We start from the raw sequence: 17753 nt of genomic DNA on the forward strand, positions 1-17753 counted from the left end.
CAGCAAACGGTGACAATGGAGCCACACTTAATGTCCCCATGAACGCATGCTGCAACGAAAGCTGTGTTCCAAAACAATGCCCCATGGTGTGCAGCGGGCTGGTGGAAACATGGGCAGACATGGAGTACATCCCTGCTTCAAAGAGACATAAAGGCTTCCGTGCATCCTTTAGAAATGCTCCGATTACCAAAAGGGTCCTTTTCATCAAAAAATGCAGAAGTGAAAGTTCTGACTGAGATAAGGTAAGCGGACTGACCTTATGGACTGCAGGCTCACATCAAGAATTCGTTACTGTTATTAGCCTGTTAAGTACTAATGCATTTTTGATGAGGAACAGATGGACAGACTGACCCAGCTGTATCAAAGCAGCAGCAGCATGCTGTCCTGTAGCAACTCAGGATCAACAGTCAGCTTTATACATGCCAGCATTCCTGAAGGGTGAGCACCACTGGTAATGAGCACCCTGCATGCTTGTGACACCATGGAACCTCCCTGAGGAATGCTGTCGTGCTGCTGAAGAAGTATATTCCTGTCAACACAGACCATGATGATGCTCAGACTTCTGCAGTGATGGTGCTGTCAGCTCAGTGCCCCACAGCCCCCACACACTGCAGCTCTGCATACAGCCTGCACTCGTCAGGGCACTCTCTGCTAACAAACAGCCAGCCAGGCCTGCTGTAGGCCTTCATTCCCTACAGACACAGCTGTGCGAAGCAAAAGCTTTAAGACAAAGTAAACAGATGCCCTGCATGTGAAAGGAGTGCTGCCCAACCACAGCTCAGTCATCTCAGGCAGACAAGTAGCTGCTGCCCATAGCAGCTGAGAGACCTGTCTGAAGCTCCACAGATGTTTCCACAAGTCTATCTTTCGCGATCTTTTAAGTGTTACCATCTCCATTCCTCTGCCACAGCCTTATCTCGGTTGGCCAAAGAGGCCTTGTGCCTCAAGTGCTGCTGCTTGCAGCCCAGAGCCATACCTCAAACCCTTTTCATCAGCTTGTTAATGCATTAGGGTTTGTTTGCTCTGTCTTCGCAGCAGGTGCTTCCTCTGCCTTCAGAGAGGGATCCATTTCCCAAAGACAGAAAGTTAGGCCATTCTCCAATTGTAACACAAAGCAGCTCAAGGCCACAGAGCACGTGTTTTTCAAGCCCATCTTTGAGTCACTATTCTCTGCTTTCAGGCTAGGAAAAAGAGCTTAGAGCCATAATGCTTATTCTTCTGACTTCTTCAGTTTGCTGTTGTCAATAATTTTACCTGAATGTCAATAATTCACATGAACGACTAGGCCCAGGCTCAGCAAACACAGGGCAAGCAGCAAAACATCACCCAGTCTCTTTCCTGGACTTCACTTTCCTAAAGCCACCTTAGTGAAGACCTCCCCTGACACCCATGCAGAGCAAAGAAAAAGAAACAACTTTGATTCAGTTAGTGTAAAATTGGCAATAGCGTAACAGAAACAAGGCCCTGCCCTCACCAGCTGGATGTGACACTCCAAAATCAGCTTCAAGACCCTTTTATTCAAGTTCCTGAATATATCCAAGTCAGATTGACAACAGCACTTTGGAATACACACACACACACACAGACATATATATAATCAACAATTTCACTGGAAGTTTATGTTCTCACTTATGGCCTCAACGTAATGCAGAAAGCAGGCATGATCCTTGTTGTTCAGTCGGCTTACTGCCTACAGGCTCTTGGAGGAAAACAAACATCCCTTTGTCCTAAAAGCAGATAGGATACAGAACCATTAGCAGGATAGTTACTCTTAAGGAGGAGTCAAATAGAATGCTGGGCACCAGAAATTCTTCAGCACTGAAAAGAGTATCAGTACCACCTCCCGTGGAAAGCGAAAACACGCCAGCAGGTCGCAGCCTCCAGGGAAACATTTCTCTGGCCACAAAGAATACAAAATAAAGGAGACAACTGAAAGCACATTTTTCTTCCGCCGTGCCTCATTATTCAGATATTATCCAGAGCTTCCAGCTTGCTGGAAATAATTTTCTGGAGACAATATTTAATTAAATTGTAACAGATGGCATGTTTCATATAAGCTGCTGTGTATCAAATCAAGATTAAATAATAAAAGTCAGTGTATGTGTGCTGCATGGGTTATCTGTCAGATTTCTAGACTAGGAGATGGATGTTTACATTAATCATTTCTTGGCACAAAACCCGATTGCAGGGAGGCACCAATTTAGTGTGGTCAGACATCTCCTGATGGGAGAAAGTTCACGAACTGAGCAACAGCCAGCACTGAGTCACAGTGATGACAGCCGAGATGCTCAAAATATGAACAGGTACTTAAAATACCAACAAGTACACACAGTCGGGTGCCGCAGGACTGACCATTGATGTAATTTCAAGTTAGAATTTCAGTTCTCTTCCGAAAACATTTCTGGCTTTTATGGTCATAAACACTATCTACAAATATAGAAGTGCTCTATAAATTAATGCCCAAGTCTGAAAACACGTTATAAAACGCTGAACATTCAGGTTACCTTAACTGCTTGAGTCACCACATACACACCACATAACTTTCTGCTCTGAAATCCAGAAAAAGCGTCTAAACCAACACCAACACTTTTACTAGCAGCCTCCAGAAGTTTACTGCAGCCAATTGCCTGGAGTATCCCATAACCTGCTGGGATCAGACATAGATTCTAATTCTGTTCCCAGGTGTAGAACTGGGCACTACCCTGTGTTCCCAGCACTGCCTGTGGTTTCCAGAAGGCAGGTCTGAACACAGGCTGTGCACTTCTGCTAACACAAATGCGTCAGGCAGGAGCAATCCCTCACCAGCACAAGAAGCAGGATCCCCTAATAAGACTGCAGTTACTCCATTAAGGGAAATCCTTTTCATGATAAAACTGCCATCATGTAACTTCTAGCCAAGGTCGGAGGGGTGAAAAGGAGGGAGCCCAGCAGGCATGAGGGAACAGCTCACTGCAGAGCCCTCCTATCCCATGGGACAAAGCAGCCTGGGGAAGGAACAGGGCTCTCTGAGCACTGCTCTGTGCTGATGCCACTCCCAGTAGTGTGCTCAACTAGCTCACAAAGGAAATGAAGCACAAGACAACGTACATCATTTTTTAATGTGGGCTGGGATGTTCTGCAGAGCGCTGGGACATTTCAGTACAAGGCAGAGTTGTGTCTGCCACACAGGACAAACACTGGTGATACAAACACAGGGCACAAATTCTTGAACTCTGTATGCAGTTACAAGACTTTTTCAAGGCTACAAAAGAAGTCCCCTTTATTATTTTGGAGGAACCAGATAACATTTTTATCTTTAATAACATGAACCAAAAAAATGACGAGAGCAAAATATCAGATGAAAGCAGCACCTGAACTGTGACAGCTGAGAGCTCCAACAGAGCCTCAATGTCTGCACTCAGTCACAGCACCTCTCCCTGCTGCCTGAGACAACAAAGAGATGTGATGGAAAAATGCTCCAACATCTGAGGCAATTATAAGCATGCAGTACATGTATTTTAAGTGAATCGCTGTTCAGAGAAAGCAACAGATAGGTAAAACGGCCTACAAAGGTTCTACTTTTTGATGGAAAAAAAACAATCATGACAATAATTAAACTCCTTACAAGACAAAGACAAACAAGACAAAAGCCATCACTGATGACACTTTTTTAATTTAATATGACCAGACTTTTTCAAAGTAACTTATAAAATAAGAAAGAACAACAAGAGAGGAAGGTTTCATATTTTCAGTCATTCAAAGGTAATAGTGTAAGAGCTTAACTCAAATAGTGGTGACAGGATCATGGAAATGTACAGCAAACAATCTTTTAGAACATTATTAGTATTTTTTGTTATCTTGTCAACTATTAAAAGAATCTGTTGCATTTTTATTTTACTTTTTTTTTTACTGCCAAGGTCACCAGATTCTAATTCACCATCTCCTTCTCAAAATGACGAGTGATACCAAAAGAAGCCACTGTTTCTGTATATAAAAAACATGCAGACAAGAACACCTGCTTTTGTTCTTCCAGAAGATCACAGAAGTGGCACAGCAGAGATAGCACTAGAGCTCTACTCTTTAGCATTAAATTAAAAAAAAATGTTGGGCAAAGGGAAAAAAGCAGATCAAGTTAGTGTAATCATTCGGTTGGATTCTGGATGACAATCAAGAAGTAGTCTTTATCTGGAAGGGAAAAGAAAAAAAATGAATTATTCTTTCATTGCTGATATTTATTCACAAAGAAAAGCATTCCTGTTGCTAAATACAGGAACTTTCAACTTTTTTTTTCTTTTTCATATTTCACTGATATGCTGTAGGAACTGCACAGTTCTGACATTCATCCCCAATGATCAAAACAGGTTTGACATGTTGGATCACTTACCTGAGTCTCATGGTGGAAAAGTCTTGCATGCTCAAGAGCCAAATTTAACACCACTTGTAACTAATAAATGAGAATAACTGACACATGCAATGATTTAACCAAACTAGGCAGTACAAGACAGTGATTTCCCATATCTTACAGGCAGACTGCTGGACTGAAGGGGTTCCAGCTGCATTTGCTCTGGAGCAATGGTTATTTCTCTTTCCATCTCTCATATGGAAATGAGAGGATGCACCAGCATAAACCCCAGAGCCTCTCTTCCCCAAGCACTGCCGTGATCAGCTCCTTGCAGAGCTGCCTCCTGGAGCATGAGCCTCCTTCTTTGCCTCCCCACCAGCAGAATGCCACCACAGAGCAGATGGAGTCCGCAACATAAAAGGGATATTAAGGTCCTTGGAAGCATCCTGAGGAGGACACAGAGCAGGCAGCAGGGCTGGGAGATGTGTGCTGTGAGGAGAGCCTGAGGGCACCAGGGTTGCCTGGTCTGAAGAACAGGAGGCTGAGAGGCGGCCTCACAGCACCCTGCAGCCCCTGAGGAAGGGGAGCAGAGGGAGCTGCCGGGATCTGCTCCTGGGAACCAAGGACAGGATTTGCAGGAAGAGTCCAACATTGTGACAGTTTCCAATTGAACTATCCCATTTCAGATGCATTAGACTGGTTTATCAGTTCAGCACTCAGCTAGGTGAAACTGCTCTCAAACATATTTCTTTCTGACTTTCTGGATTTCATATTGAAAAACACAGAGCATGACAGCGTGTTGCAGCCTCTCAAATGCTAATTAACCATTTCTACTCTGATGAAAATGAAATGAGGAAAGTGATTTCGCACATTACAGCATGAAAAAGCAAACTAAGGTCAATGATAAAAGTTTCCAATGGAAGAAAGCAACAAAGGACAAAGTCTTTGGAAAAGAATAGAGTAGGTAACACGAATAAAAGCAGCATGCAGAACTCACTTCTCAGCTCACAGCGTCTCTACCACAGAGAAACCAACAAGCGACTCTGACAGACATCACGAGAAGTATCTGCTGGATGCTCTGACATCTGCTTTCAGACTCCTTCCTCTTACCTGGAGCAACCATGATTTCATTTTTCTTGGAACGGATCCGCAGGAACGTGAGGTCATTTTGGGGATCAATGTCTCGCACAGTGCTCCTTGCCTTCATGATGAAGCTGTGCATTAGGCCAGCATACTGAATGGTTGTGGTGTTGTCCATAGTACTTTTGATAGGAATACCTGCAAGAAGCCACCATGGGGACAGCAAGAGTCAGTAACACAGCTTTTGAACCAACTCCCTCTGGGTATCAACCATATCCAACTGCAGTGGCCAGTGAACCTGAGTATGTGTTAGAGAGCTAAAACAGGGGAATGGGATCAGGAGTGCTCTTTTTAAAGCTTTAAAGAAGAGTATCAACAGAAATAAGACAGAGAGGTTAAGTTCTGGAACCACAGACAAAGGTGAGAATAACCACTTACCTCTACTAGCATCAGTGGTTTACTTTTGCTTTGTCAATTATTCATTTGAGATGAATAAACAGATAAATAAAAACAAAAATAAGTGTTTTAGGGGGAGACTAGTAATATCTGTCATGTTTTCTAAGGATTATTTCTAGAAAACATTTGGTTTAAGCTGACAATCACACAGTTTTAACAAGCTGGACCTAACTACAGGAAAATCTTTGCTAAAGAGAGACACCAGCTGGAAACAGTACAACCACTACTCCTTGAAGTGCACGAGTGGTGTAAGTTATGATCTCAGGAAACAGACTGACAATACCTTCAGAATTAACAACAATGATTCCTTGCACTCCTTTCTGGCTCTGAATTCGCTTCAGTGTTTCTTCTACCTCAGCCTGCAAAAACAGAAAGCACAAATCAAAAGATCACAGCTGCTGTTTGCCTTCAACTAAAGCTTCACAACAATGTGCCTGAAAGTAACTGCCTACACCTTTCCATAAAGCACTGCATACTTTAGTACTATTTTCTCTGCCTGGTCTTTATAGTTGGTGTCCATCCATTTTGGATTTCAGGGGGAAGTTCTTTATAGAGAAAGTGGTGCGTTGCTGGAACAGGCTGCCCATAGGGGCTGTGAGTACCCCATCCCTGCAGGTGCTCAAAACCACGTTGGATGGAGCCCTGACATCCTGGAATAGTGCCAGATCTGGAGGTTGGTGGTGCTGCCTGTGGCAGGGGGCTGGAACTTGATGATCCTTAGGCTTTCTTCCAACCCAAGCCACTCTATGATTCTATGATCTGTCTGAGCAATCTTCAGTCATTTGTGATTACAATCTTGTGCAAACTTGGAACTCTCTTTTAATCTTGCCCTCTCCTCCCAACCCTCCTGCAGCCCCACAGATGAGCTCCTTACTGCTGGCTCACAATGCGAAGACTTCTTAGACTGCTAAAGTATGGGCATACAGCAAGATTTGTGTATGTACAAATGGAATTGCACACTTTACATGCCAAACTACCCTCCCTTTTATCAAACCAATGCTAAGAGGAATTAAAAACATAAAAAGCAAAAGAAAGAAGTGATCTTTACTTAGAATTATTATTGGTATAGGGATCACTACTTTGGAAAATCAACTCCCCCCAAAAAATAAAAGAAAAAAAAGATGACTGAAGGCCCAAGCATCAGTTTTGATGTTTTTGATTCCCTATAAAGGAAACAGAGGCGTGCTGCACATTTCAGATCCTGCAAGACCTGCCACAGAACAAAAGGATCAGCTAAAGTCGGGGGAAAGGCCAGAGCTACAGGGGGCACCTGGCCAACAGGGCTGCATTTCTCAGGCACTGCGTGTAACCCCCTGCCCACCTCCCCCAGCTGGGAGAGGTGATTTGTGTCAGCAAAAAAAAGCACCAGTTCAGTTCAGCCTAAGAACTGCCAGCAAACCTTCCACAGGGCTTTGGTAACGTAAGTTGTTCAGAGTAATGCAGACCACTGCTATGATCAGACAGCACCACCTGAGCAGAGTTTTTATCCTACACAGAAGAAAACTCGGTTTAATCACTTTGAGCCCTTGATTCCTTCTGAATGCTGGTCTGATTCCATGTGGAAGACAAGGAAAGAGGAAAAAAACCCAAGCAAATAACTACAGGGTGAGAAAATGCTGAGTGATAAATAGTGACACTATTCCATCTGAAAAAAATCCTGCCTTCTTCGTAGATGCATCGAAGCCCAAAGTCACCAAACACTTCATCAGACCTCAGCAAGTCTGCTTGGGTGCAAAGGAGCATCCACACAGAACTACGCTGACTTTGAATCTCCTCTACCAACAGATAACGTAACTCAAAGGAGGGGGAGCTGCTCTGGCAGCTCGCTGCTGTTTGTACAAGGAAGTCTCCTGGAGCTGCACACAAAGAAGACTCCTCCCCAACACCTCACTGAGCCTCTGCCATTCACCAGGCCAACAAAAATGTCACCTAGAAAAACATCGCGTACTGAACCTGAGCACCAAACAAAACCTTAAACCCAACATAAGGCCGAGTGATACAACAGATAGATTGCAGCTGGGAAAGAGATGCACTCTGTAAAAGGAGAGCAAAATCTCTTCCTGTCAGCCTCTCACATAAGTTTATGTACCTACAAGCTGCATATCAGCACTGCAGGTTTTGTCCAGAATGTGTGAGCCACAACCCCACAGCACAGCATGTCCTAATGAACTGCTCCAGCTCTTCATGTACCGCTTACATCTGTATTCTTTCATTTCCACATACATTGAACCCTAACGTTATAACCACCTGCTATCCAGCGATACTGCTGAACAGGAAGCATCCCCCGGGAATTTACAATTAAAAAAAAGGAAAAAAAAGGACGTTCCAGGTTCCACAGAACATCAGACTGACGAAGCCGGTAATTAACAGGGCCTTTTTCCCGACTTTCCTCCAGCTGTCGCGGCCCACAGCTCGGAGCCACACGAAAGGCGAGGACCCCCCTGCGGTCGGACACTCCAATGGGGCAGGGCGGCGCCGCGGCCTTCCCCTGCACGGCTCTGGGCGGTGCCGGCCGCCCCGATCACCCCGCGGCTCCCAGCAGCTGCCGCGTGAGCCCGCACCGCCCCGACAGCCCGGCGGCACAGCCCCCTTCCCAGCAGGCACGGCCCGCGCGCAGCACCGAACCCGCCCCGAGCGGCCCCCGGCCCCGCCGCCTCACTCACCATCGCGAACCGCCGCCTCACCGCCCAGTCACACCTGTACGCATGCGCCGCCGGTTCCACCAATCAGCGGGGCAGGGCGCGCTCCTGACCCGGAAGCACTCGTCCTGGGCCGGGTGAGGCGCGTGCGCGTCCCTCAGCACGGTGCCGCCGTCGCCGCGGTAACGGCCGGGCTCCGCGGCTCTGCATCCCGCAACGGCGGCGAGGCGGGACGAGGTGGGACCCTCGGCTGAGAGTTCTGGCAACGGCTCGGGCGCTTTGTGAAACACAACACCTGCTGGTGTTAAACATACCCGATAAACGGCTTTGTTACTCTCATTTTCCTCAGTTCTTTGGACTCCGTTCTTTGCCACAACTGAGCGCTGCGTCTTTCAGCCCTGTGAGCGGCATCCATGCAGGGAAATGACGCTCAGCTGCTCCTGAGGTACAGAATCATAGTGACTTGTGGAATCGAACTCTATAACCCGAGGATAGGTTATAAAGCAGGCAGCGTTTATTCAGACGAATGCACAGACGCCGGGTGCAGGGGGGGACAGCTCCACCTAACTTGCACACGGTCGACAGAAATGTTACGTATTTGCAAGTCAACCTCATACATATTCAACAGATTACCTTGAATCGAATCTCTCTACATATTCATTAATCAAGTCCCTCTCCCCTGGCGCATGCGTCGTATTCTCCTCTGGGTGGTCGCACCCCCATCTGGTGGTCTCTTGGGATGAAGTAAACACTGTTCCTCATTACATCTTCTTGAACTTTAGCCTACTTTTCTCCTCGCTATCCTAATTCTTGCTGACGAAGTTCATCCCTTCCTCATTATTTTGCTGGCAATGACACTGGGGCCTATTTTCTCCTAGCTCCCTTCTCCGGTTTCCTCCCTGTCTTGCTGACAAGGAGTCTGGTACCTTTGTTTTTCTTGCTGCAAAAGAGTGCTTCTGTGGAATTTAAGCAATAAGCAGAATCCAAGCAGAATCCAAACCCCCTTCTGTTCTATTAAAGTAAGCAGAATCCAACCTCCCCCTTTATCAATAGGATGGCCTGGGCTGAAAAGGACCACAACGATCACCTAGTTTCAATCTCCCTGCAATGTGCAGTCACAGAAAGATAGCTGAGAAACAAACGCTGACCGGAAGGAAGTTTGTTTTCTCCTAATTTTTAGCCAAAGCACTGAAAAATAAGCAGGAGGTGACACAGCAGATTGTCTCCCTGCTTCTGCAGTAGGCCCAGAGCCAAGCAATGCACAGCCAACCCCTCAGGCCTGAGTCACACACGGTGCTTCCATCTGCACGCTCTTAATGCAGCACCCCACACTCCTCAACCAGCACACAGCCAAAAGCACCACAGCTGTGCAGTCAGCTGTGTGCACCGCACCAGATGGTCATTTTTTACTCTGCCTCAAATTGATGTGAAATATGGATGTAGCTACTTCAAATTTTCTGTAGTAATATCAAAATCTGGGTTTACGCAACTTGATAGTCTGCTTTCCTACTGCAGATACATACTAGGTGTAAAAAACTATATTTGGAATCTGCTGCAACTAACCAAGTTGCATTTATTGACCCTGTGTGAACATCTGGGACAGCAAGCACAGGGAAAGTACAGTGGGGAAGTAAGGCAGAGTGCCTCTGGGAGAGGATAGCTTTGTGTACCACGAGCACTGAAGGCTGATGTCACTGTATGGCCAAATCTCGACTACTGCTGAAAGGTCACAGTGATCAGGAGAGGACCCTGGTGAGAGGATGAAAGCAAATGTCACTTCTGCCATTAAGAGGTATGCAGGGATGCCAGTCTGCCTTGCCACAATCTGGGAAGTTAGGCAACACCTCCTCATAGGAGTCATCTCCAGACTCATTAAGGAAAAGAGGATGACTGGGAACAAAGGGGAAATCACTGGGTAACAACGTGACAGCCTTCTCAGGCAAGTGACCAGTTTTGTGGGTGAGGAAAAACCAGTGAATTCTGTTTCTCTCCACCTAAATAAAGCTTTCCTCAGCCCCACAACAGCCTCATAGCCAAACTGATGAAATACCAGCTAAAATAGAGGGCTATGAGATGTGCTGAAAAGTGGCTGAACTGCCAGACACAGAGGGCTGTGAGCAGCAGCACAAAGACCAGCAGAACGCCACATATTAGTGGGATGCCAACACCTGTACTGAGTGCTGGTATCGTTCAACCACTCCATCAATCACTTGGAAGTGTAGTCTACAGACGATGAAAAGGTATGATCAGTACTTGAAACAGCAGAAATTCATGTTGTCATTCAGCCTCCATGGAGCACCAGGAAGAAGCACAGCAAAGCTGTCAGTCCTCAGGGCTCAGCAATGTGCCCTTGCAGCACCCCGACACAAACCACACAGTGCTGGTGATAACGTGCTTGAACGCACTGGAGCTGAAGCAGCGCAGCACAGCTCCGAGACCTCCCACCTTGTCATGGTTTTATGATTTTTGGTTATCGGTATTCCACATCACAACATCATGCACTGTACTGGGAGTTAAAGAGCAAATGCTCTAGTTCCGGGTACGTGGCCGGAAGAAAAGAACTACGTTCCCCAGCAGACTGTTCGAGTACTGTTATCATTCCTGCTCGGGGGAACAGATATAAGGCCTGGAGGTCACCTGACCTGGGTCTTCTTTGTCGTGCTCGTTTTTGGATCGTCTCGCTGCTGCTCCCGACTGCACACAAGGCTTCAGTATTAGTGTAAGGCCTTCAGCTCTCGGACAATCCTTCTCTCAATTATATTTGATTTTATTAAGAATTATATTGAATTATATTGTATTATAGTGTGTTATCGTGCATTCTGATACTATATTTAGTAAATTAGTTTGTTTCTCCTCAGATCGTTGCCGCTGTTTTTTTTTAATTATTCTTTTTTGTAGGGGGTCCCCTGTTTCCCTTTTCCGGAGGCACAGATTTTACAAAAAAATCCCTCCACCCCCCTAGCCACGGAACCGGGCCAGACCAACCCGTAAACTGTCAACACACCTCAGGGCTGAGCTGTAGGCCCGAGGCGTGTTCACCTGCAGCCCTCCTGCTGCCCTCTCCTCCTCCCCACTCCCAGCGCTGCTCTTCTCACCATCCCACCCACACTTGAACTCATCCTGCCTCGAGGGGAGGCTGATGTGCAGGCCACGGCTGCCCGCGTGCAGCTGGGCGTCCCAGGGCAAACAGCAACAGTCAGTACAGCAGAAGACTGAAAAAGCCATCGGGGAAGAGAGACGAGCTCAAGGGGCTGAGTGCAGGGACACCTTTCTTCCTCCTGCGCCGCTTCCTCTCCTTTTCTTTCTCTCAGTCCTTGGAGAGCAAGGTGATGCTCACAGCCTGGCGCTAGCAGTTACACTTTGGCTCAAAGGCCATCGGTTGGGAAGACCAACACACAAACGTGGGAAAAGCAGCTGAATTTCCAGGGAGAGACGTGAAGCCGAGCGGATCGCTGCCCTGCAATTGCCAGCCCAAGCCAGGGACGTTTTGACCAGCTACTGAAAGAGGCAGCACCAGTTTTAAAAAGTTCATTTCGCTTTTATTTGATACAAAAGGATTTGGGTTGTATTTATTACCCCACTACCCACCCCACAATGAAACCCCAGTGTCCAGGATTTCCACTTAGCAATGAGTCATTCAGCCTCCAGTCAGATACAAGGAGAAGCCTGACCCTGTGGCTACGTCACCTCCTCTCTCTCCAGTCCCGTCTAGCCATATTTCTATCTAATACTAGACTGGCCCTGGCCCCAAAGAGACACACCCTGAAGGAGCACAGCGTCTCCAGCTCTTGCCATACATGAAGTCCTGCCTATGGCCAGTCCTCTTTGCTTATAACGCAGCACAAGCCCTTCCCTTCCACTTTCCTTAGCCCCTCTGCGCTGTCCATGGCAGGGAAAGCACGGCTGTGCCAGAAAACCAGACGATTCGTCAGCTGCCTGTGGTGCCACCTCTGAGGAAGCATTCCAGGTGATTCTGGTGTCCTCTGGGCCTTCTCAGCCAAGCCCTTGCTGTCTCTTTTTGCTTTCCTTCTTGGCTTTCTTCCTCAGCTGAGCAGCACTTGCCTTGGGTTTCTTCACCGTCTCCCAAGTCTTAGTCCCAGAACTGTCCGAGTCCTACAAGAATTGATGCAGAAACAGTCAGGGAACCTTCTCAGGTAACAACTGGCTGACAGCCCGCTGTGGGAGCTCAAGTCACCCGCCTGAGCAGGTTTGGCTGCCAGTACTGGAAACCGCCTTCCTGACATCAGGGCACACTAGCAACTCCACCTCTAGCTTGCTCCCCAAAATCCCAGGCAAACTAGAATATAAAGCCATTTCCTGCAAGGCGGTGCCTGCACAGGCGCATGGACACTCTGCCTGCCAGCTCATAGGGCACAGCAGTAGCAGCAGGATAAGATGAGCTTGCACCTCAAGGCTTCTTGCGTACCAGCAGGAACAGCACGCACACGGAAGGAAGGAAGGACAGAACAGAACAGAACAAACTGTGGCACTCTCAGCAATGCCGGGGCACGCTACCGTAGACAACAGCTACAAACTGTTCCCTCCTGGCCTATTGCCTGTGCCTTTCTATCAACCTCAGAGAGCACGACTTACTGGCTTATGGGACCTGGAAACTGGCAGGATAATGGCTAGCACACACAGAAGCCGCAACATGGCTCCATAGAAGAGTCCGTGGTGCAGCACATTCTCTGCCAGCGTGGGCTCAGGGATCTCAGGTGGGGAGAAATGCCGTTGAGCAGCCATAGTGCAGACAGCCTGCTGCTCTACTGCTCTCAAGGTGGCTGCTTTCTACAAGAGGGAAAAAAGAGTCATTCTTGCTTTCATGCACACTGGTGTTACAGGCTGACTTACAGAGGTGCTCTGAAGATATCCTTGGTCTACTGACCCAATCACATAGGAGGACACGAAACTCGCAGCTGCCTCGTCTTTTACCACCTGCCGAGGAAAAGAGTCCTCAAACTGGAGCATTGGTCCCCTTGCAGGTGAGGGGAAGAGGAGCTAAAAAGGACAGGTGGACATAAAAGAAGGGAAAAGCTTCAGAGGCGAGAATAAACCGATCCCTAAGGTTGATCACACACTCATGAGGTCTGTTTTAACAATAGTAACAACTCATAATCATACCGTTAACAATATTAAAGTTCATGTCATACCTTTTCACGTTCCTTGGGTATGCATTGAGGGCTGTGCTGCTGCTGTGCTGTACAACACCAGAGGCTGAAATAAAGCATGCAGAGAGCGGATCTGTTGCAGACAGTGCCATGAGCTGTGTTTGAACAACACTGCCTCAGCGCACGCTTACAGTAAGGCATGCCTACCTTGCAATGGCCACACGGGAAGTTTGTGGCACAGTCACGTGTTGCTCGCCTGAGTGCCAACTCCATTGCTCAGCCACTCACACTCTGCTCCCCGACACTCTGCAACAGAAAAGTCACCACATGGAAATGCAATGAATCGCAGGTGCCAGCAGACCTCCGTTCTCACGGCAGCCTTCGCATCATCCAGCAGACGCGTGCTTACCGAGTGAGCACTGTGCGCTTCCAGTCGAGAGGGGGAACCTACGCCTAACTCAAAAGTACCAACACAACACTAACCTATGCCTAACACTAAAGTAAGAACAGCAACCTACGCCTAACTCTAAAGTAACAACAACAACAACAACAACAATCTACTCCTAACACTAACATAACAACAAGAACCCCTACCTAACTCTAAAATACAAACAACAACCTACTCCTACCACTAAAACTAAACTTAACACTAACATCAACAAGAACGGGGACGGGGACAGAACGGGGCTCAGAGGGGACTGGGGGCCCGCAGAACTCGGCGCCAGAGGAGGACCAGATGTTAAATAATGCCACCCAGCTAATGCTGGGGGCGGGGGCCGCGCAGCGGGTAAGGAGCCGAGCGCCTGGACCAGCGATGGCGGAGCTGTGACGGCGCCGATGCGGGGCCTGGCACGGTGGTGTGGTGCCAGGCCAGCTATGCCGCAGGCGGATCCACCTCCATGGGCTCTTCTGCAGGTGGATCCACCTCCATGGGCTCTTCCGGAGGTGGATCCACCTCCATGGGCTCCACGGTGGTGCTCACGCTGCTGGTCCAGGTGCGATGGAAACGCACTCTCCTGCCCCTCCTCCGCTTGATGGTCATGGCGGGCCCCCTCCTCCTCTTCGCTTCTGGGGCCCCCAGCTCCCTCTTCCCACCTACAATAGGGCAATCGTCCCCTCTCGCTCTCTTCGTGCCTGACATGGCTCTCAACCGCCAGAGCACTCCGAGGCGAGTGCGTTGCGTGGGGCAGCGGTGACCAAGGTGACAGCTGGGACATGGCGAAGGTTCTAAAATGGCAGCCGCACTGCTGGCAGTGGCCTTCCACGGAGGAGGAGGAGGGGGCTGCAGGACAGGGCACGGGACGCCAGGTAGAAGGCGCTCCCTGTGCCCAGCGGGCAGCCCTTCTCTCCGGCCAGCAAGAGGGCACACAGGAGCCGGCCCCGACAAAAGGGCCCTCAGCCTCCTTCACCCTCGCCCTCCTTCCACAAGGGAATCCCCTTCTCAGCCTGGGACACGCAGCACACAGCCGCTCGCTGTGATGGCATCTCCTGAGGCCAGTGCAAACAACAGCAGGCTCCAAAGCGCACCTGACTACGCCTGCCTCCTGCGAGACAGAAGCCATGGCTTCCATTTCAGCATCCAGTGCCTCTTCCCATGTGCGGTCCCATGCTGGGATTCCAACATTACCTACAATAAATACGTCCAACTGAGTGTTGAACAACAGTTTCAGAGTCTCTGAGGAAATACGTTATAGGGAACAAGCTTCCTCAACGAGGCTGCTTGCGACTCGCCTCGCTTATAAAGCCCTTGCATTCAACAATCCCATTCCCAAAATAACATACCTACTATTTGCTAGAGCATCTCAGACAGCCTGGGGGGCAAAGTCGTGGTAGGTAAGTATTGCAGGACACCACTTCCAGAGGACACCCGGGGACTTGGAAGGATGTCAGTCACTGCAGGCCTGTGGACTACGGCAGCGTCCTTGCCCTACTGCTCATGCTCGGCGACAGCAAGAGAGCATCTCCTCCTGCCACGAAGCAGGCAGCTGGCAGCGGGGAGCAGAGAGGCAGCAGCTGGGGCACAGAGCTGTCAGCAGAACATGAAGAACATGCACGCTAAGCGAGGTGCGTGCGGGTCAGACCCCGAGCCCAGGAATGCTTCAGCTGCACTCAGGGGACAGGCATGCGCTGGCGTTGCGGCTCCATGCCGAGGGCCGGAGCTGCTGCAGGGCCAGCGCTGGGCCTGGGGGCTACATCAGCCCGGGCAGCTTCTGCCAGCTCCCAGAGAGCTTCTCCCCTCTGCACTTTCTCTGGGCAGGGGACCAGGGAAAACCAGGGCAACAGGCACAGACCTGATGCGGGCCACAGGCTGCTGCCGTGCCTGCCGAGAGCATCAGGGGTGCTACGGCCATACGCAGGAAGCTTGATCCTTGTGGGAAGACACTGCTAGGACAGCACCCGCTTGTCCTTCTTGCCAACCGTGGCTGCGTCCGTGCCCACTCATCGGGGCTGTCCTCCCGGTGCCAAGCCAGCAGAGCACAGCCCGCAGTGGCTGTGGGGGCCAAGATATTCATTGGGAGCTGCCTGCCACAGCATCCAGCTCAGCTCCTACAAGCACCACTCGCTCGCACCGCACCGCACCGCACCGCACGCCTCGCCTCTGCGTGCGTGCCGGCAGCACCACGAGCTCCTCCCCCGAGAGCCCCTCCATGCCCCCGCCCCGAGCCCCGAGCCCCGAGCCCCGAGCCCGTGCCCAGGACACAGCCCGCTCCTCCCGGCCCCGCTCACCGGCCTCGCGCCGCCATGCCGCGCTGCCCCGGAACTGCTCTCCGCCGCCGCCAAGCACTTCCTGCCCCGGCCCTAGCAACCGCCTGCGGCGTCACGTTGCTAAGGGCGGCCTGGGGGCGGCCCGGGGCCTGTGGGGGGGGCGGGGGGGGGCGCTGCCGGATTCCTCTCGGCTGCCGTCGGCGCCATCAAACTTTTCTTCTTCTCTCTTCGTTTCTCTTCGTTTCTTACTTCTCTCAAATGGAGATGCCTGGAGAAGGTCCTCTAGGCAGGGAATAAATGGCTTGTGCTGTGTTTCACTGCTCTGTGCTCTTGAAAGACTCATCTGTTTGGCCCTTTCCGAAGCCCCAGGCATCAGGAGGGCCCGGCTGGCTTTGCTGCAGAGCCTTATCGACCGAGAGCCTGAAGACTTGGGGCAAAGCTCAGCAGCTACGCTGCTGCCAGGGGAAGATTTCCTGCCCCGGCCTACATACAGCCCGGCTCTCCCCGCTCTGCGCTCCGGGCATCCCCTGCAGCCCCCGCGCTGCGACAAACACGAGCGGGGCTCGGGCCCAACGGCCTCCCTGCTGCACACCCTCCCACATCCCCAGGTGCTGCACCCACCCACTCCAGCTGGCCCAGCCCCAGACCCGCAGCTCTCCTGCAGGCAGCGCAGCCCCACGCACCGGGCTCGGCCCCGGCCCCAGCCCCAGCCCCGAGGAGCTGCTGCAGGTGACTCAGCCCCCGCTGCATCCAGACCCGGGCCGAAGATGCAATGACCGCACGCAAACATTTGCTGTCCCTCCTTTGCAACCAGCTCCGTTGCTGCACACAGCCCGACAAGCCTCTCTTTCATCTCTGGCACCACTGCAGCTGGCCCAAGGGGACCAAAGCTGCAGTGTAGCTACAGCTACGCTCACCAGGGAGCCTGCAGAAATCCCCATTATCAATCGACCGAATCCCCATCTCATCCCCCGCCCCTATTCACAAACACTGCCTTTATTTCACTACTTCCACCGTGGCTCTTGGAGCCAGTGTCTCTCACGAGAGGCAAAGTAACTGAGACATTGAATCATAGAATTACCCAGGCTGGAAAGGACCTCAAAGATCATCAAGTCCAACCGCAGCCTAACTGGAGTACCCTAACTCTAACGACCCTCCGCTAAATCATCTCTCTGAGCACCAGGATGACTTCCCTAGTCCTGCTCACCACACCGTTCCTGATCCAAGCCAGGATGCCATTGGCCTTCTTGGCCACCCGGGCACACTGCTGGCTCATATTCAGCCGACTGTCCAACAGTACACCAACGTCCCTTTCCATCAGGCAGCTTTGCAGCCACACCTCCCCAAGCCTGTAGGCTTGCCTGCGCTTGTTGTGACCAAAATGCAGGACCCAACACTTGCCCCTATTGAAACTCGTACCGTTAACCTGGGCCCATCGATCCC

The 17753-nt window shown here is 50.2% G+C and overlaps 2 protein-coding genes across 20 annotated transcripts; both read right to left on the minus strand.

The window, feature by feature from the left end:
* Positions 1-3632: 3632 nt before the first annotated feature.
* DYNLRB1 (dynein light chain roadblock-type 1) lies at positions 3633-8558 on the minus strand. The gene is made up of 4 exons (XM_417328.8): positions 8521-8558; positions 6141-6216; positions 5432-5599; positions 3633-4164 (listed from the first exon to the last, which is right to left on the minus strand). The coding sequence occupies exons 1-4, from the start codon at positions 8521-8523 to the stop codon at positions 4121-4123; spliced, it is 291 nt and encodes a 96-aa protein (XP_417328.3). The 5' UTR covers positions 8524-8558; the 3' UTR covers positions 3633-4120.
* A 3455-nt stretch (positions 8559-12013) lies between these two features.
* MANBAL13 (mannosidase, beta A, lysosomal-like 13) lies at positions 12014-16361 on the minus strand. 19 transcript variants are annotated; one of them, XM_040650889.2, is made up of 8 exons: positions 16332-16361; positions 15387-15630; positions 15132-15231; positions 13812-13910; positions 13647-13710; positions 13382-13431; positions 13090-13284; positions 12014-12609 (listed from the first exon to the last, which is right to left on the minus strand). In XM_040650889.2, the coding sequence occupies exons 7-8, from the start codon at positions 13237-13239 to the stop codon at positions 12490-12492; spliced, it is 270 nt and encodes an 89-aa protein (XP_040506823.1). In that variant the 5' UTR covers positions 13240-13284; positions 13382-13431; positions 13647-13710; positions 13812-13910; positions 15132-15231; positions 15387-15630; positions 16332-16361; the 3' UTR covers positions 12014-12489. The 19 variants fall into 19 exon arrangements, 4 of the variants coding, with proteins under 4 accessions (XP_040506823.1, XP_040506821.1, XP_046758933.1 ...); XR_005841239.2 differs by lacking the exons at positions 13090-13284; positions 15132-15231 and adding an exon at positions 15896-16095 and having other exon boundaries at positions 12376-12609; positions 13348-13494; XM_040650887.2 differs by lacking the exons at positions 15132-15231; positions 15387-15630 and having other exon boundaries at positions 13382-13494.
* Between the last annotated feature and the right edge of the window lie 1392 nt (positions 16362-17753).

The sequence above is a fragment of the Gallus gallus genome, chromosome 20, assembly GCF_016699485.2.
Source record: "Gallus gallus isolate bGalGal1 chromosome 20, bGalGal1.mat.broiler.GRCg7b, whole genome shotgun sequence".
NCBI lineage: Eukaryota > Metazoa > Chordata > Aves > Galliformes > Phasianidae > Gallus > Gallus gallus.

What these genes read in the sequence shown, in the direction of transcription:
- DYNLRB1 (XM_417328.8), bottom strand. An exon ending in CATTGTTGTTAATTCTGAAG is followed by an intron (nt 5,600 to 6,140) that starts GTATTGTCAGTC and finishes GGCTTCTTGCAG; the next exon opens with GTATTCCTATCAAAAGTACT. An exon ending in TGAAATCATGGTTGCTCCAG is followed by an intron (nt 4,165 to 5,431) that starts GTAAGAGGAAGG and finishes TTTCCCTTCCAG; the next exon opens with ATAAAGACTACTTCTTGATT.
- MANBAL13 (XM_040650887.2), bottom strand. Translation starts at nt 13,239, where the DNA reads ATGGCTGCTCAACGGCATTTCTCCCCACCTGAGATCCCTGAGCCCACG. An exon ending in TTTCCAGGTCCCATAAGCCA is followed by an intron (nt 12,610 to 13,089) that starts GTAAGTCGTGCT and finishes CAATTCTTGTAG; the next exon opens with GACTCGGACAGTTCTGGGAC.